Source organism: Mycetomoellerius zeteki, unplaced genomic scaffold, assembly GCF_001594055.1.
Source record: "Mycetomoellerius zeteki isolate Tzet28-1 unplaced genomic scaffold, Tzet1.0 scaffold159, whole genome shotgun sequence".
NCBI lineage: Eukaryota > Metazoa > Arthropoda > Insecta > Hymenoptera > Formicidae > Mycetomoellerius > Mycetomoellerius zeteki.
This window is the reverse complement of record NW_017256542.1, coordinates 243192-262923: the sequence shown is the minus strand read 5'-3', so window position 1 is coordinate 262923 and position 19732 is coordinate 243192. Positions and strand designations below refer to the sequence as shown.

The 19732-nt window shown below is 40.0% G+C and overlaps 1 protein-coding gene across 2 annotated transcripts; it reads left to right on the top strand.

The window, feature by feature from the left end:
- Positions 1-277: 277 nt before the first annotated feature.
- Positions 278-19344, top strand: GABA-B-R2 (gamma-aminobutyric acid type B receptor subunit 2). Of its 2 annotated transcripts, none has more exons than XM_018445427.1 (17): positions 278-687; positions 7304-7441; positions 7639-7806; positions 8425-8778; positions 9277-9510; positions 11289-11349; positions 11818-12052; positions 12179-12419; positions 12501-12623; positions 12778-12888; positions 12964-13188; positions 13836-14018; positions 14638-14734; positions 15040-15151; positions 15575-16122; positions 17090-17356; positions 18694-19344. In XM_018445427.1, the coding sequence occupies exons 1-17, from the start codon at positions 295-297 to the stop codon at positions 18885-18887; spliced, it is 3684 nt and encodes a 1227-aa protein (XP_018300929.1). In that variant the 5' UTR covers positions 278-294; the 3' UTR covers positions 18888-19344. The 2 variants fall into 2 exon arrangements, with proteins under 2 accessions (XP_018300929.1, XP_018300928.1); XM_018445426.1 differs by having other exon boundaries at positions 14638-14740.
- The last annotated feature ends 388 nt before the right edge of the window (positions 19345-19732 follow it).

Sequence of the window (19732 nt, the reverse complement as noted above, 5' to 3'; positions counted from 1 at the left end):
CACGTAATTATCACGGATTATTCTCGTGAGTGGAGTCACGCTCCGATCCCGGTGTTGGTGCGACGCGGAATGCGACGCGCGTTGCCTCGAGAACGGAAGCGATCGTCCTAACAAATCGATCGCGGATTCGCTCGCCAGGGAATTGCGCCGGCCACGTCGTGCGTCGAGTACCCACTTTCCACAGGGTCGTTCCGTTTCTTCCGTCATGCGGGCGGAAGTCGGTGGACGTGCGGCGTCGACCGTCGCGCGGGGCTTCTCGTCGGGCTCGTACCCGGTGATCCGGATGAGCACGAGATGAAAGCGCGAGTTACCTCCACATCGCGGGATGTCGTCGGGATTGACTGGATGAAGGGGAGAGGACGGAACGGGATGAGGACAGCCGGGGAAATGTCCACGGTGATCGGCGGTAGCTCGAGACGTCGTTCGCTGATGCTGCTCACTACGATCGTGTACTGTTGCTGGCTGCTGATGATCGGCGAATGCGTCGGTCAGAAGCCGATCAATCTCGGCGGCAGCAAAAAGCGCGACGTCTACATCGCCGGCTTCTTCCCGTACGGCAATCACGTGCCGGAGGGTCACATCGGCCGCGGCGTCATGCCCGCGGTGAAACTCGCGGTGGAGCACATCAACGAGCACCCGACGATACTCAGGGACTATCGGCTGCACATGTGGTGGAATGACACGGAGGTGAGTTCCCTATTAAAGTTACTTACAGTAAAATCCCTCAACGATAGTTAACGAATCCCTAAATGTGGATTTATCTCTTCTTCGTGGATTTATCACTTTTTCAATAAAAAGACTCGTTCTTTTCTGGAACACGATATTGCGCTCTTTCCTTTTGTCTTTCTTTTTCTTTTTTCCAATTATCTGTTCTTATGTATTGTTGAAGACTGATATTTTTTCATTATTATTTGATTATGGATCCGTCCAAGTCTTTTGTCGAGTTACGAGCGTTACAGTACAAGGCTCGTTAAAGATTTAATAAATTATTAATTCGCTTATAACATGTTTTCTATTACTGCTCAAATATATTTCTCTCGATCTTACTTAGATTAAGATTAATAATTCTTGATCAGAATTCCCAATTGTTGAATAAATAATGATATTTAATAGCAGTAATGTGGGGGATATATTTGAGGCCACTAGAGACTCCACAGACTCCCGGCCGCGCACAAAAATAACATGTCCAATCGAAAATTGATCAATTATTCATAGATTTGTATATTTACATCTTCTTTCGTCATTCTCCAAATATATTTCTCCATTTCGATTAGATTGAAGACTATGACTGATCAGAATTCCTGAAGACTTTTCATGAAAATGTCATGACTTTTCTCCTTCATTTTTTTCTGTTTTCCATTGAAATGTAAGAAATCTAATTTAATACATAAGAGAAAAAGTAGTATCATGAAATTCTATTTCATTTTTAATAGCTTGGAAGCTTCCAATTTTGGTAAATGTATTTAATGAAACATCAATTTATAGAAGATTTAATACTCTATAACGTAGCGAAGTGAAGAGATAAATGTAGCGAGTTTTTAAATTTCATCTTAAGAGAAAATCACAGAAAGCACTTTAGAAATAATTTTCTAGTAATATAAATTATCGTATAAAACATTTATTAAAAAATAATAATAAATATATATATGAAGACTATGTATGAAAGAATTCAAATCTTAAAATGCAGATTATAATTATTTACATGTAATATTATATCTAATTCTCTGCTTAGTGGCATGATTGTAAAATTGAGTTACATTATCGCGAACCTACTTAAATTCCTTTCCTTGTATCTATAAAACTTTTTGTACATCTATAAAAATTGTAGATCAGTAAAAATATACAACTGTCAGAATTTGTGTACTTTAGAAAAGAGTTCTTTAAAAATAAGTAGCGTAACAAAATTATCGGATGTAAAATTTTTGTATATCCGTAAGAAATTCCTTGAAAATACGTAATATAATAAAACTGGCCAAACACACTAATGTTGCTCCGAGGAAACATTCTATCGGTAAAATCCATATAACCCGTGTATACGGATAGTCATGCCAGACTGAGAACAAAATGTAAGACCCACCGGTAGATATGCGGATTTTCATGAGAGAAAAACATGTTCCACCATTAGATATATGTACATAGCGCTGAACACACATGAGAAACCGATAAGGGATGATAGAAGCAAATTTAGCGTTTATGCAACGTCATCTTAGACTTATCATTCACAATCATATCTTAGATCTGTTTCTACGATTCTTTCAATATCTCAGTTAAACGACTGCACATGTCAACCTATATGTACTTTTGTATGCAACTTATCGATCTGTTCAACTGAATTAACAATTCATGATTCGAACGTTAATGATAATAATACGAATCTGTTTAAGTTTTATCCGAAAATATTATGTATGTCCGTAGAAACTAGATAATGAAAATAGAATTAGATTTCAACGTGCGAAAATGCAATATGAAATTTAGGTCAAGGAACGAATCAATTTTTATCGTTGGAAAACTTTTAAAAAATGAAAGAGATAGAAAATGTATATACATATTTATCGCAAAATATCAAATATGAAATTTGATATTTGTAAACTGACAAACGCGATTTGATCTCGTTCTTTCTCCTAAATCTATTATCGGATTTTTTAAAGCAGACTCGTCGTGTATCTGTTTTACACAGATTGACGCGCGGAAGGGTGGCTCAATGTTAGCATTATTACATCCTGAAAAGTTATTTTGCTATGTTATTATTATCACACAACAGCGTCTCGACGTCAAGTGCATAAAAATAGCGTCAGGCCATATGCGACCATGCTCACGCCATTATCTATCGTTGAGCGTTACCTCTTTTCTGGAAATTTCGCATCTCTCGAATTTTGCTATTAAAATTTTTTAGAGAATAATATTATACAGTAGGAAATATAATGAAATTCTCTTTACAATTATATTTTTAATGGGTTAGTGGGTCAACCGCAATGTTATTACCATTTTTTTAAACGTACTGGAAATGGCCTCCATCGGCGGCGAACGTGACATTCGTTATTCTTTTATTTATTCTAATAATAAAGCTGAATCCGTATATTTGTTTTTTCAAAACAATATTAATTGAAAACAGCTTACAATTGTTGAAACCAATTGTTGAACCGTTAACATTTTTGCAAAATAATTAATCGAATAATTCTTAATCTGTTTCCATTTATTTGTTTATTTGAAATAACGTTATTTAAAAAGAGCCACCAATTTTATTTGAATTTTAACACTAGACGCAACAGTAATTTCTCTCCATAGTTCTACAGCGATAATAATATATTTAAAAAAGTAACATTTTTAAAAATTAATCGAATTAATTATTAAATATTTTCGTTTCAAACAGCATCAGAAATATGGTTGTACGAAGTACGGACAACTCGCTAGCTAGTTATTAATAAAACTTTTATTGATATTGATTTTTTCGTGTGCGCCACCCTGTTACATTATACATTTTAAAACACGCTCCGATTCGCTCAGCGCATCGAGACTGAAACATATAAAGTCGTTATTACGAATCACCATGTTACAGCCGCGCGAAAATGATCTCCACTCGGCTTAATGGTAATGGGGACAGATGCGGAATACGTTTTTTTCCACTTTACGAATCGAGAATTAACCGAAATCGCAGCTCCAAGCAAAATTCGTCGCGCGAACGTGACGCATTTGGATCTGTCGAGAATATTTGACGGGTGAACGCATTGTCCCGAGAGAGAGAAAGAGAAACAGGGTTAGAGAATCGGGATCGTATATAGGAGGGGGAGGAGGGTTGGGCTTTGCCTTTGCCAGCCATCGCCGATGTTGCGCATCGGTCGATACATTCAGCCAGCAACCGCCACTTGTATCTCAATTTCCGCTGAATTAGGGAGCTATCGACGCGGGACGATTTATCGCGTTGTTTACTGCCGCGATCGCGACGGCAGCGATCGTCGCGAATTTCGCGAAATCTTCTTCGATTCCACCGCAAAATGAACGATCGTCCCTCTGTGCCATGCGCTACCATCGTTCTACAAACGCGACTTCTCTATCTCGCTGCTGCGCGAGCGTGTAGGTATTTTTCGAGCGTAGACCTTAAACATCGAGACGTTCCGGTCTGCACGTCGACCGTGCATATACGGTGCCGCCTCTCGAGTCGTTCCGACCTAGAGAGAGATAGACGTGGGGAAATTGCGGAGAAAACTTGCTGGAGTAGGAGCGCACACCCGAGTCAAGGATACCCGACCGCGACTGTAACTTCGAGGGGGAAAACTTTAACGTTTACCTTTCTCTGTAGCGTCTGGAACTATATATACGACACCCATACGAACTCGCGCGAGAGTCTCGCGGAATTGGGTCCCTTCATGGCTGACGTCTGCATCCGAAGGGGTGGCGCGGATCCGCGAGCGCGCGCGCGCGCGCGCGCTCACGCGGCCGCGCACGCCTTAAATTATAGATGGAAATTTATGCGAGCGTGCTATGGGTCGTGCAATGCCTATGAAAAACAATGCGCGGGCGAGTCGTTGAGCGGAACTGCGAGAGAGTGTAAATCACAGCTTTCTCATTTTCGAGAAACGAAGGGGTTTGCGGAGGACACTCGACGTAAGATATTTTCGGTACTTACCCTCTTTTTCACAGCGTCCGTCTGCGAGGGAAAAGCGTGGAATTTTATTTCATTCCCTAAATTGACGAGAGAGAAAGAAAAGAGAGACACGCTTATTGCGCCTTTTAACAAAAGTACGGGGTGTTATTGTTGCGAGCGCGCGATTCGAGCTGTTATTTTTTGTTCTCTTATCGACTCTCTCTCTTTCTCTCTCTTTCGCTCAAAATATGGCAGAAAGGATGTAGAGACCTGTCGGAAATTTTCTACACACGTGCTTTACACTCGAAGCGTCCGCTGACCGGAATGAAAGAACGCAACGAGATTATCTTGTTAAATATACTTGATTTTTTTTTGACGCTCTTTACATATATATTATATATATGTATATGTATATATATTTAACGTTAGTCTGTGCATAGTCACGTAATATAACATTATCCCTCTTTTCTTCGCAATGGAAGGTAAACAGCGTGAAACAGTGTTTTTTTTCTTCATCATAATTTCTCGTTCGCTGAACCCGGAGAATCGTGTCGCGATTTACGACACTGCGCTTACGCTCGGAAAATCGCTGAGACTTCCAGACATATCGAATTATAAGAGAGTCTCTAAGTTAGCCCCGAAGGAAGCTGAGCTAACGACAAAAAGTGGAGCAGCTTGTACGAAGACTGGAAAGATTAATCGCTTCCGACTCCTACTTGCCGAAAGGATATTGCGAGCTGTGTACGATCGGTGGACAATCGGACCACGTGGTATTTTCAAGTACGCTACTAGTAGTTACGGTAAATACGCGTGTAGACGCGTCTGGCTATATTTTTCACTGTGAGCAGCATTTTTTTGCTCGCCAATCGATGCGCATCGGATTTGATTAATTCAACCGTGTAATCGAGCGATGCAGTTTAAAATTAATTCTTCTCTCGCGAAAGAAATTACTGCTGGAAATCGACGCGTCGAATTTTCCGCATGGGCGTTCCACGACACGCAATCGCATAATTAAGTTATCTACCGCTCCGTTCAATCGATATCGCTTTCGTGATTTAACTCGAGACGTCTAAGCGCAAAGAGATGCCATCTTTTCTTTCAGTAACAGTAGATTATTCTTTACTATTCGCTGCGACAATACAGTCCTTGTTGTTCGAGATCGATAAAATGATACCTCTCCTCGTTTCCATAGCACTTCGTATTTGAAACAGGCTCGGATTTATTCTTCTTGCCAGCTTCTTCTTTTCACTTCTCTGCTATGGAGCAGATCGTTAAATGGTGACTAATGAACTTACGAGTTCTTCCTAGAGTTGCACGGAATTTCTCTCGTAACATAATTTCCAAGAACGGATTTTTATCTCTGCTTCGTGATAACCAATGTATCGGAAATCGATGTAAAATAAAATGAGGGGACGTGCAATAAACGCGAGATGGAATCTTCTAAGTAGCGATAAATGTAGATACAATTAAAAAAAAATTTTTGAAGGACAGTCGCACTCACCTTTACGAATTTTTAAATAAAGAATTAACCCGAGATAATGTAAGTAGCTTGCGATGGAATTATGAGGACGGAAAATGCACGGGAGAAAAATAATGGCGCAACAGCAGCGGGAGCGATTCAGAAAATGTTGCCGACGCGAAATATCTATTTCGAAAATAATCTTGATTGATTTTGTGTGAAAATCTCAGACTGCTCATAATAGATTCAGCGCTTCGTACGCGAGTAGGGACTCGTTCCGTTTCGGTCCAGCCAGGATTCCTATTTTCATCTGTACAATTATATCCTTTTACATCTTGTCTTCGGAACGGGGTCATCCACGGTGAACGCAAAGAGAATATAGCGATACGTTGGAATCAATTTCCATGTGAAAAAGAACAGTCGAAATGGTGCTGATATCAAAGGAGTATGTAGACATCACGATTCAAACGGAATATGCGATGTCAGTCCCAATGTCAGTCGCCAAGATAACTCATAACTCATAACTCAAAGATTATTCCTGCTTTAACTGTTATTTCAGCTACAACGCACAAAGCGCTTGCATTCTATCTGTTCGCATTATATTTATTCCAGCAAAAATTCAACTTTCGAGAACAAAGTTTTTCCTTCGACGGAATATTTAAAATACTTTCCCTATTTTTATTATAAAAAAAAAATCATTATAATACGAATAGTTTGAGTTCTCTGCGTTTCCTCTCCGAGGTAAATAAAATTTAAGAGTGTGTATGTGTGCGTATGTGTGTGTGTGTGTGTGTGTGTGTGTGTGTGTTACTCGCATTTATAAATACACAATTTTAATCCCGCACAAGCTTTCGGACTAATCTTTCGATAATTAGAACAATGTCGATATTATGATAATATTTTCCCCTCCCTGCCGATTTGGCATTCTATTCTCCGCTCTTCTCTATTTTCTGGCTATACACCAACAAACACTTGTTGATTCTGCAAATATCAAAGAAGATTTTCGATATAAGAAATGATCACTTTTCATCTTGAAAGCAAACATGAACCGTGAAAACATGAGAAAAAGTAACATACGACGCATTTCGCCATATTACGCCCAATATTTTTTGCGATTTTAAAGTGCTTCTCATTTTTTCGTATCTCGGATATTTTCTTGATTTCTACCAGACGTTTCTTGAGATTGCCTTGAAATTTCATACTTTCGTAATGCGAAAGTATTAAGGGAAACGAACGTAGGTAATAAATCGCATATATTGCAGTGCAGTGCCGCCGTCGGGATGAAGGCGTTCTTCGACATGATGCACAACGGGCCGCACAAGGTGATACTCTTCGGCGGAGCTTGCACACAAGTCACGGACCCGATAGCGAAAGCCTCGAAACACTGGCGCCTTACGCAGGTAATGCGACGGTAAAACGTTGTCGTAAATATTCATGACTTGCGGGAGACAGTTCCCTAGCTTGCTCTTTTTGCTTATTTGCATACTAACACACAGACACGTGCACACGCATAGAGGGGGTGATAAAAAACAGAAACAAACACGTAAGAGAGATGTGATATTTTATCAACATTCGCTCTCTACTCTTACTGTTGCAGCTCAGCTACGCGGACACCCATCCTATGTTCACAACCAATAGCTTCCCGAATTTCTTTAGGGTCGTGCCGTCGGAAAACGCCCTCAACGCACCCCGAGTGGCGTTGCTCCTGCATTTCAACTGGACCCGGGTCGGCACGATTTATCAGAACGAGCCTAGATACTCACTGGTAAAGTTAATCTTGATGCAGCGATCAAGAGAATACTTGTCTAATAGTAAAACAGAATGAAAAAATGGGAGAGAAAAATAAAATTTATAAAATTTAAAATAATTTTTTGTATTATGATCCTTTTTATCGCAAACGTAATTAAATTTAATAACTTAGATTCCGTTCCTTCAGCGAATACCCTGTCCTTTGCTCGTGATATAAAAACTCGGTGTACATAAAAAGAAAATAGGAAATCTTTTGAAAATCTCAAGACTTTCGTATATATTTTCCACGCGTTAGATACCATTAAGAAAGTAATTCAAACAGTGATTCTCGACAGTTGTGGAAGCAATTCGAGGAAATGAAAGGGTTAATTAATCCCGTCGCGAGAGCACGTCGTTTTCCACGTGCACTCGCGGGCGTGGGTGATGTATATGCAGCAACTGTTCCATTTACATTATAAATGGAGATTTGCCGTCACTAGCGGCCTGCTTGAACAAGCTAAATGCGCGAATGCGTTCACGTTATGGCGCGTGATAAGCATTTGGATTGAAAGTTGCAGAAGTCCTCTCTTTCTCTCTCTCTCTCTCTCTCTCTCTTTCTTTCTCGTCGCACTCTCCCTGCAAATCTCCTTTCCAGGTGCACAATCGGTTGGTGGCCGACCTGGATGAGAGCAAAATGGAGCTTGTGGAGACGCAAAGCTTTGCCACCGAGGTGACAACGGCGCTCGAAAAGCTTAAGGAAAGAGACGTGAGGATCCTCCTGGGAAATTTCAACGAGGCGTGGGCTAGACGGATATTCTGCGAGGCTTACAGGTTTGGTTTATATGGCAGAAAGTATCAGTGGGTCATCATCGGGACTTACACCAGAGAGTGGTGGTTGCGCCCGGGTGGCGGATGTGCCCCTTCCGAGCTATCCGAGGCCCTTCACGGTGTCATCCTGACGGATCTGCTTCCGCTGACGACCGAGGAGCAACACACCACGTCCGGAATCGTGAGTGAACTGCATTGAAATTTTACTGTTGGTTTTCGATTAAATCCGCGCGAATCGCTCCGGGAGAAGACGGATCCTATTTAATTTAAAAATTACTTGGCCTTTAAATTAGAATTGGTCGAAAGATGGTTAAATGTAATTTAATCATATTCGAGGTCTTCTTTTCTCGGTAGAAACGTGACGTAATGTTATTTCTTCCGTTCCACGTGAATAGCTGAATACGATTCTGAAAGGATTACGGAAGAATCGCGATTCAGATTGGTTGCAGGATCCGTAGATGAAGCACGGTGCTCCGAGTATCGTACGTAGGTATGCATATCTGCTCGATTGCATTTCTGATGGAATACAGATCCCCGAAAATTGCGTTTAATCGCGCCTCGGAGCGATCGAGAACGATTCAAATGGAAACGTCGTATATACGACGAGTCTTTGAGATTCGTCATATGCGAGGGCACGCCTGTTGCGTCTCTATTCGATTTGATGTGTTTCACCCCTCAGACCCCGGACCAGTATTGGAAGGAGTACGATTCGAGACGGGGTAACGAGTACTCCAGGTTCCACGGATACACGTACGATGGTATCTGGACGGTCGCGCTGGCTGTGAAACATGTCGCGCGCAGGATACGACACTTCCATCGTAACCAGACTATATCCGACTTTCGGTACAGGGACGTATTGTGGGAGAAGCTCTTCCTCGATGCCCTCAGGAATACAAGCTTCGACGGTGTTACGGTAAGCTTGGCCCGCCTCGCAATTTCGCGCCCCAACGACACCCCTTCTCCCTTGTGCACCAAACACAAACCGGATAATGTCATTCGACATAAAACCCTTAGTGCTAAAAACGAACGCCATTATAGAACGTGCCACACAGTAAGAGTAAAAAGCTGTAGCAGCAATTTTCTGGGCAGGTCATCTTGGATAAGTAAGGTGACAAAAATGTCATCTTACTCGAGTTTTCTGCTCCTGTTTTACTGCTAATAAACAGTTTTAAACAGCCTTTAAAAAAATATTGCAATTCTAATCTGTGTATTTACTATTTGATTTCTATTATAAATGATGAACAGAAAATTCTGAAAAAGAAATTTGTTGTATCAAGTAATTCTGTTTAAAAAAATTATAGTCTTGAAGTCTATACTAGTTTTCTACTTTTCGTTGACGCCATCGGTTGCTAACGAGTTTCTAAAAGATATCTAAAAAGTTAGGTAACTGTAACAGATTAAGACTTTTTAATGTTTCATAAATTTAATTTTTTCTGATAACTTTCTTAATATTAAATTATTGAGTTCGAAAAACACGTTCTGAAAATGTACTGCAAATATATAATTTAACTTTTCTACTTTTAACTGCTTCGTTTTGTTTTTCTTAAACTGTAATATTAATATATTGTATATCGCTTATTACATATTTATGTTACGATAAGAATTTTGAATGAAAATAGTATAAGATTTTTATTTCTCAAGGCTATGCGGCCGTTTTCGATTAAAATAAAACCTCCGTTTACATGATATTTTTCCACGTAATCGCCCTAGTAAATTCTGAAGACGTTTCATACCGTTTTGTGACATATATTTGTATTTCGTGGAGGAGAATTTCGCTTGGATTATTATCTTTAGCTTTAGCCTTTTAACGATAATTTCCGTAATTCAAAGCAAAATATTTCTGTTTCCACGCTCGATTGATTCGCGTCACTTAGCTCCAATTCGCCAAGTTGTTATTTGTGTCGAGGGCATTGAAATATCTATTGTTGCCGTGAGACTGCCCCGGGCATTGCAGAACCGAGAGGAACTCGCTTAAAAAGACGACAGAGAATAAGGAAGAAGAAGCAGAAGACGTTTATAAAGAAGGGTGAAGATTGGAGAACAGGTCTTTACGTTCTCTCATTAGACGAGCGACAACCCTTGCTTTCGATCGTCGTGTGCGTGGGCTTGGTGACGACGAGCTGCCCGACACTTTGTGCCTGTCGTGGACAGAGAGATGCGAAGGAACACAGGCTGTGTTTCTCAGTAATCAACATTCGCACTGGCGCGCGTGTTACACTTGACCGTCTTTTTGCCCGACCCCGAGTGTCTTCAAGCGCAGGCATCACTTTTCTACATGCACCTAACCGCGCGAACGTTACCGGCAAACTTAATGAGTTGGTTCTTTTTCCCTTCTTTTTTAAAATTTTTCTCTTTGTTCTCTTCCTTTCATTCGTATATATACCCGTGACGCAGTGCTTTGCAACGCTACGGTTGAGCACGTTTTAGTAAAAAGGGATGCATACATGTATGATAGCAATAACAGAGCGGGAGAATGGGACCGATCGGTGGTGAACCGAATTGAAATTAAAACGAAATCAAAAACATGACAAACCGCCGGGCGAGTTAACGGGGCAAATTGGCATGAGTTGATAGCGAGTTGAATCGGTGAACGGGCTTTTATTTTAAAATCCGATTCACAATCCCGATCGCCTGTGGTAACCGTTCTGTATAATAACGCGACATGAATGTGAGAAGTTTAACATTTTGCAGGGACCGGTCCGCTTCTACGACAACGAGAGAAAAGCGTACATTCTTCTAAAACAATTCCTGGGTAAGTTACTTTTTGATACAGGGCCGGCGGGGAGAAGAAAGAGAAAGAGAAAACTTCGTATTTTTAGAATTAAACAGATAAAGTACCTATTTCGAAATAAATTTCAGAGTACTAGTTGTAGTACAGCAATTAATGAAGGAATTCAAATGAAAAATGTGTCATGTAGAAAGCGCGGATGCAATTTCGATTCAACAAAAGAATTTTTTTATATTGCGCTATGGATACCAATTCGAACAGTTTCAATTAGGTGCGCTATTTCTTTTTTGCTCGATATTGGTGACCGGGTATTTCGCATGAGTGGTGTAATTTACGGACCAATGCGTACATTTCCCGCGACCGACTCGATTTAATAATAATACAGATATACGGATATTAAAAATTGCTCACTTCGAAATAAGTGCTCTTAATATAAAATAGGAATGTTATTTTATCGGCGTGCGCGTTCTTGATTGAATGTGAACTTTTTAGACGGTCGCGAGGTAAACGTAGGCGAGTACGATAGCATAACTGGCGTTCTGGATCTGACGAGACATAAGGCCTCGCTGTGGAACGGTAAATCGCCGCCGAAAGACAGGACGGTTCGCATCATCGAGCACTCCACCGTGGACATCACGCTGTACGCGGTGCTAGCATCGGCCGCTAGTGTCGGTATCGTCATGGCATCCATTTTTCTCGCCATCAATATCAGATACAGAAATCAAAGGTGACGGCTCCGCCGTAATATGTAACAATTATGCAACACGCGCGTAACACGGTTTCTCCATTTGGCTCCCAGATTACTTTCCCAGCTCCAATGTGCGCGGCTCACACGCGAAACTCAATATTACAGATACATCAAAATGTCATCGCCCCACCTGAACAACCTTATCATCATCGGTTGTATACTGACCTACAGCAGCGTTATCTTCCTCGGACTAGACTCGCAATTATCGAGCGTAGCGGCTTTCCCGTATATCTGTACGGCTCGAGCGTGGCTGTTGATGGCTGGTTTCTCGTTGGCCTTTGGTTCCATGTTTTCGAAAACGTGGCGTGTACATTCCATATTCACTGATGTGAAGCTCAATAAAAAGGTAACTCGTTAACGAGTGTATAGCGAGAGCACGAAGAGCACTTTCGTGTTCAATGTTTAACGAGCTCATATCGTGATTCAGGTGATAAAAGATTACCAATTGTTCATGGTCGTCGGGATATTGTTGGCTGTCGATCTCACGATCATGACGACATGGCAAGTGGCCGATCCGTTTTATCGGGCGATAAAACAAATGGAGCCCTATGTGAGTACAAAAATATGCAAAAAAATATGTTTGCTAATAAACATTATACGCTTAAAAATTTCGGTATATTTCTCTTTCTATTATCCTCTATCATAATTCGCGAAATAAATTCGCGGTAATTGTCGTTAATACGCGAATTGCCTCTCAATTGCAGCATCACCCTTCCAGCGAAGATATAATAATCATCCCGGAAAATGAGTATTGTCAGAGCAATCAAATGAATATTTATCTGTTTTGCATATATGCATACAAAGGCCTTTTAATGGTAAGTTAAGCTGAATTGCTAAGCGCCTTGACGGATAAAATGGCATACGATAGGCACTTACCTAACCACTTTCAGATATTTGGTGCCTTTCTGGCATGGGAAACGCGGCACGTTAGTATACCGGCATTAAATGACAGTAAATACGTAGGGATGAGTGTGTATAACGTTGTTATAATGTGCGTCACTGGTGCAGCTATAAGCTTCGTGCTGACTGACAAACAAGACGCCATGTTTATAATGTTGGCGGTGTTCATTATATTTTGTAGTACAGCCACTCTTTGTCTGGTTTTTATTCCTAAGGTACGTTTTTATCTCTCTCGTCGTTTCACATTTTAAATTGGCCGATGTTCGATCGTAGACGATCGAAGAAATTAGCTAATTGAGTGCCTTTCGCTTAGCATTTTCCGAACTGAAACTTTGTCAAACGGATTTAATTTTAAATCACTAAAGTCTTACAAAAGTTCTCGTTCATTTAAGCATGATACTATTGATTCGTTTGATACTATCTATTTGTCGCACGTTCACTCTTCAGCAATTTTCTTATAACAATAGAATCTCTACAGAGCTATTTTTCAGAGTTTGCTTGGAATTCTAAGTCGATATACTTAATTATTTAAAGAGAGACTTTTTAATCATTTGCTGTGTTTTATTAGAATATTAGAATTTATATTTATATTAGAGGAAGGGAACTTTTATATATATATATATATTTACTGTTTATATTTCATTTATTGATATAATTTTCTTTTCTTTCGTTATTTTATGTTAATTTTATAATACAGTTACTTTAGTTAATGTTTCAAACATATTTCGTGTTTTCTTTATACGAATGTTTTTAAAGGACTTGCCCTAGAGCGCTAATAAAACGTTTCTATCTATCCTATTCTCGGGCTAAGACCAACGAGAAGAGAGTGAGAGAAGCCAAGTAAGTCTCGTGGGATTTTCAGGTAATAGAGTTACGCAGAAATCCACAAGGGGCGATAAATAAGCGGACCAGGGCGACTCTGAGGCCGATGCTGAAAATACGAAGGGACTCGACAGTCAGCGAACTCGATGAGCGTTTGAAGGAAGCGAAGCTGACGAATAAAAAATTCCGGAAGCAATTGTTACAAAAGGATTCCGAGCTTCAGGTAAGCTTTTCCATTCATCAAACTTCCAAACGGCATTATAGCAAGTATTACTTCGAAGTTATGAACTTGTTATACAAGGAATACGTTACTCAGTCTACTATCACAGAATCATCTTGTTCCTTCAGATTCTACAGCGAATCTAGAATCGGTTTTAATGCTTAACATTCAAATTAAACTTTACCGAAAGAATTAAGTTCGAGATAAAAATAAAGAAAAATAGAAAATGTATCATATAATATATTTTAAATAATAATTGTTTATATTATTCTGCGTTTATCTCTGTCTAACAATCAATTTCACTAAAATATTTCCTTGACAAAATGTATGCTGTTTAATAAAACATCTATGCACTGGACTAATTTGAGGAAGGTCGATGGCGAGTTTCGATTAACGGAAAAGCGAACGCACCATCCATCTTAATTCGGTTATATATGAGTAATCACGTCATTGCTGCTTCGTGCAGTACTCTCTGCGAATAATAATCTAAAATTATTCTGATGGGCTCCCAGTACGCTCGCATATTTAAGCAATATTGCTTAATCCATAAATGTTGTATTCATACCAAGCGTGTGCATGGCGGCCATAGAAAATTATTTTATTATCTCGTATTTTACTTCAGGGATTTTTAAGAAGAATGGGCGAGGAAGCTGAGAGCGAAACGCAAGATACGGTCGATACATTGCCGGTCCCGAAACCGGAAGAAGCTAAGAAGGAAGGTAAAGGTTCGTTTTATTCAAAAGAAGTTGTTACATTTATTGAATATGAATAAAATTTATTGAATATGAATAAAATTAAAAATGCAAAATTGCACAGTATTTCGATGTAGTCATTATTAATTAAAATATATTTTGGCTTTAATTACATTTTTCTTACATAAAAGACAATTTTTTTTGAAAATCTTTTTTTTTTTTTTAAATATTCCGAACTACAAGCTTTATTTAAAACAAAAGTTAATGGCAAATCGCAAACTGTGCTCTTATTAATGCGCGATATTAATAATTTTCGTTTATTTATTTGACAGGACCATCGATAACCACAGAGACGACTGATGTTTCAATGTCAATGTGTAGCTTGAACTCGTCAACCGTTTCGCAGCCAGAGGGTGATTACGTCAACGTGGATCAAGTAGCAAAGTACGTCGTAACGTTTAATGTCCAACTCCACCTTTAGATCTAAACCCTTTAACGAAATGTAGTTAAATTGACTATTGCATATAGATGAAATTTATTTGATTATTTGATTTGAAAAGTAAATTATTTGCTTTGATATTGACGATTGATTATTGACAATTCAATGGTAATTCCGCGACGTATAAAGGAAATTTAATAAAAATACAGTTCAGAAATGTGTTTTGTGTGATCGCAATAAACTCCATGTCATTAAGATCACTTATAATTTTATCTGTTTTTTGATTTTTTTCAAAATTTAAGCAAAAAAGAGTGAAATTTTTAACTATTTCGGTATAATCAATCTACCCTGCTGACCACGTCCCAGAAGTCTCCGGTGCACCCGATTTGCCGTCCAGCCTCAGGGTAGTCGCGTGGTGCTTGTTTTAGGAAAAGGGCGTCCCTTTCGAAGGCCACGTCAATCATCATCGACAACGAAAGAGTGGCTATGACGAGTCAGGCGATCGAGGAGAGTTCTTCTCCAGGCGCTGAGGCGGCGTTGGATATGACGCCGCCGTCGCTATCGTTAATAACAACGACAACAACGGCGATAACAACGACGACGATGACGCATATGAGGCATACGTGTGGCGCGGACGCGTCGCGGCGCAAGAGCATCCCCGACGAGGTGGGCAAGGATAGCGAACCATTACTGAAACGCCACAGGACCCCGGAGCCTCTGCCGACCGACGCTGTGACCACGCGATACAGTTTCGTGCCACCGGTCGTCGAAGAGACCGACTCCGTGATCCTGGAGGAGACTGAGATCGCGAGACACGTGTGCCGCGTGAGGAGGAGGAGCAAGGACGAGCGCAGGGCAAAGCTGTCGACGCCGCCGCCGACCAAGAACGTCTCCTTCGGCGAGCTCCACGAACAGAGCTACATCGAGCACGTGATGCCATTTTCATTGCAATACGTGCCGAATCATCGGCATGCCGGTAAGAATCGGTGCTTCGAATTCTTCCCCGCGATTGGCATAAAAATCCTCCAATAAGAGTCTGAACATGAGCCGCAATTTTGTACGCAGATAATAGTTTTAACAAACGTCTGCGAGAAGGACATATATTTACTATTTCTTTCTCTTTCTTATTCCGTTCTATCTTTTTTATTTATTCTCTCGTCCTCTCTTAAGAATTGTTAAAATATGGCGGACTAATCAGAAGTGGCTTTCTCAAGTCCAAACTTTTATTAGAGGGTCTCTAGTATGGCACACGTATATAAATAAAATTTGTTACAAAAAAATAATTTTTATATTTTCAGTCGTTGCACACACAGTCGTGAAATACCTTTCGAAAGTATAAATTTCTTAAACGTTGCAAAAATACGTACAAAAGCTTCAAAAAGAATTCAGACTTTACAAGCTAGACTGTATTTATATTTACTAAACTGAATAAAAAAAAATTTGGTAAATATTCAGGTCAGTTGAAATATCTTCAACTGAAAGCAATTTTTATTAAAGCAATTGATTTACTTCAATTTACGTGATGCGAAAAAAAAGAAAGAATTATTTTAAGGATTGATTTTTTGATTTGTGTTTATTGAGCCTTTTTAACTTGAGTTTGTGAGTACGTACACCATATGAAATTTTATGAGTCTGTTTACTCTACAAGTCCAGCAAACCAATATACCAGACTAACTATTGTTATTTGAACAGCACGTCTGTATTTCAACTTTATGATTGAGGTCGCTCGGCATTCGTATCCGAGATTTGGTTTGTTTGACTAGATTTCTCTTAGATATCTCTCCCCTACAGCACAAAAGTTGCAACATTGCAGCAATATTGCATGTTGCAGTAATATTGCAGCGTTTTTGCAACGATATTGCCGCACGTTCTGTGCTGTATGAGCTAGAACTGTAGACATTGTGCGCGGACGTGAAGCGATACGGCGAGTGTTCTGATGACAGGGAAGTACGACGAGTCGATGTCGACGATCATCCAGCGTTCCATGTCGGAACGCACGCGGGAGAAGTGCCTGCGGCTGCACATCGGTAGCGGCCACCCCATAGTCGAGTGCTCGCACCGCGTCGCACGCCGCATGTGCCGACACACGGGCTCGAAGCTACGTCATCAGGCGCGGCTGGAGTACGTGCAGAGCACCCCGAATGTGGCGACGATGCACAACGGCAAGCACGTCGCGGCGAATCCGCGCGATGGAAGCGGCGACGTGAACGGTAGCGTCTCTCAGTTTCCTTCATTAAGCGTCTGTATACAGTAATACAGCATCGGAAATTTGCGGAATACTAAACGTTCAAAGACGCACATTCATTCTGAATGCACGGAAAGAAGGAAGTTCGCTAACAATTAGAAACCCTAATGATTTATATCTATTTTAATCTATAGACGATCAGCTTTCCATAACAATTAATCCTTAGACACGATTAGGTCATTCGTGTTCTGCACATTTCTTTTTTTTTTTCTTTTTCAAAAAAACTAGGAGCATTAAATTATAATATTTATATACAAAGTCTTTAAATACACAACCTTACAAATACTTTATAAAAATGTTAAAGTATATGTAAGAATCACTAAATTTTTGTATATTGTTAAAGTTTGATGAAAATTAATTTGGATACGAACAACGTTTTGCGGTTGCAAGAAGGATGTTCGCTAACAATCGGAAACTTTATTGATTTAACAAATCTATAGCCGTACAGACACAATCAGTCTTCCATATTAAATCTTGGAGTTGCATAAAATTATTGCAACATTTTGAGATACCGCAGATTTCTTGCTATACAAAAATAGTGTTGCATTTACGCCAAAATCTAGTACAAAAAATCGGTAGGTTTCTCTGCAATGAAAAAGATAAAAATTTTTGAGACATCAGATTATAGGAAATAAGAGTCAGAGAGCAGTTATGTTTCGTTACATAATATATATTATTAATTCATTCAATATTGATTTCCTGATATTAAACACTAAATTTTTAAATATTGGTAACAAATAAATTAATTGCATTCGAGTGTGTATATATATACTCAGCAGCTATCACATCTCGCGCGATATTTACGTAAATTAAAGATATACTTATTGTTAGATTAAAGTAGTGACGAACGTTTAATAACAAAATGAATTGCTACCAACAATTAATAAAGAATATAACATGTCCGAATAGCAGTATAATTACGCAGTGAAGTTATTGATATACGGCTAATTGAATGCATCGGATAATTACCTACCCAAGCCTCACGAAATATTCATACCTTCATTATTCGAGCGTTAAGGCCGATTAACGGAGCACTTTAACACGTAAATGTTCGTACACGTGAAACGTCTACTTGGACATCAGCCTAATGCATTTCGTGCATTTTGAATGTTTGCCTTCAAGAATGAAGGATATAGCAGAACAACAAGTTACAATAACGTCAAATGGAATGGCTGTCATAACGACTTGTGTTATGTTTGGATAACGTCGAGTGTGCTAGATTTTGATGTGGATGCAACAAACAAAGTAGAGCCACGAACGGGTTGTTGAGACAGTCCTCGACCTTGGTGTCCTCGGTTGCAGGTGGTTCCGCGGTGAACGTGTCAAAGATGTACAGCGCCGTATCGGACGGTGAATTGCTGGATCTGACAATTCTGCCGATCTTTCAGAAGCTCCTCACCGAGCGGCACAAGAGCACTGCCAGACGGGGCTATCGCTCGAATATAGCTAGTTGCCCGAATATATCCATCAAGTGCGACATCGTCGAGTACCTCTAACGGCCAAGCCGGCGACGACCTGACGCTTTCTCCTCACCTCGCCGGCACGCGAAATCACGTTTCTCGTCACGGACTCATCGATCGTGTAGGACGTGTTAGATCGATTATCTAAGTTAATTATAGTTAATCTCGCGTTTCGCGAGCGTCTTTTAGATTGTTGCGCCCCGAGCGAGCGGTCGGCGACGTTGTTCGCGATAATGCATCGTTAAATCGAAACGTATTTCAGACTGTTTTTACCATTTCGTTGATTTATTTATAAGAATGACGATGGACTTGGAATACCGCTACCGTGCCACCGCAACCGGGTTAATTAATTATTCGTTCCGTCTCTCGCGTCCTCGCTCTACTGCACTCGATATATCACGGTAAAGCGCGGACGAGGACAAAAAAAAGAAAATTGGATAACGTTACGCTCTAGTAATAATAATAATAATGCTCGAATCGTGTAACTCTCTCATCGAGATACGAGAAAGACAACGGTCGACGAATAAAGGTAAGACTTTTTCTATAATACACACGAGAGATATTTTCTAAAGACGACGATTATTTAAGAGTAAGAAAAGGCGAAACGGAAGAAGAAAATAAAGAAACGAATTCGAAGTTTAACGAGGTCTATCGCGAGCTCGAAGACTCAAAGTCACCGAAATCCCATTATCTGCTCGTCTCACTCGTCGTTGTTTGGTTCTAGACCTAAACGGAATAAATGTATGGATTTGCGCGCGATATTATCGAGCACACTTAGTTACTTGAACGTCAGTCAATAGATCTTGTATCTCATTAGTGATGCAGCATGTTACGCGACATATAACAAACATTGCGGTGAAGCGAACGAGAGGGAAAAACTT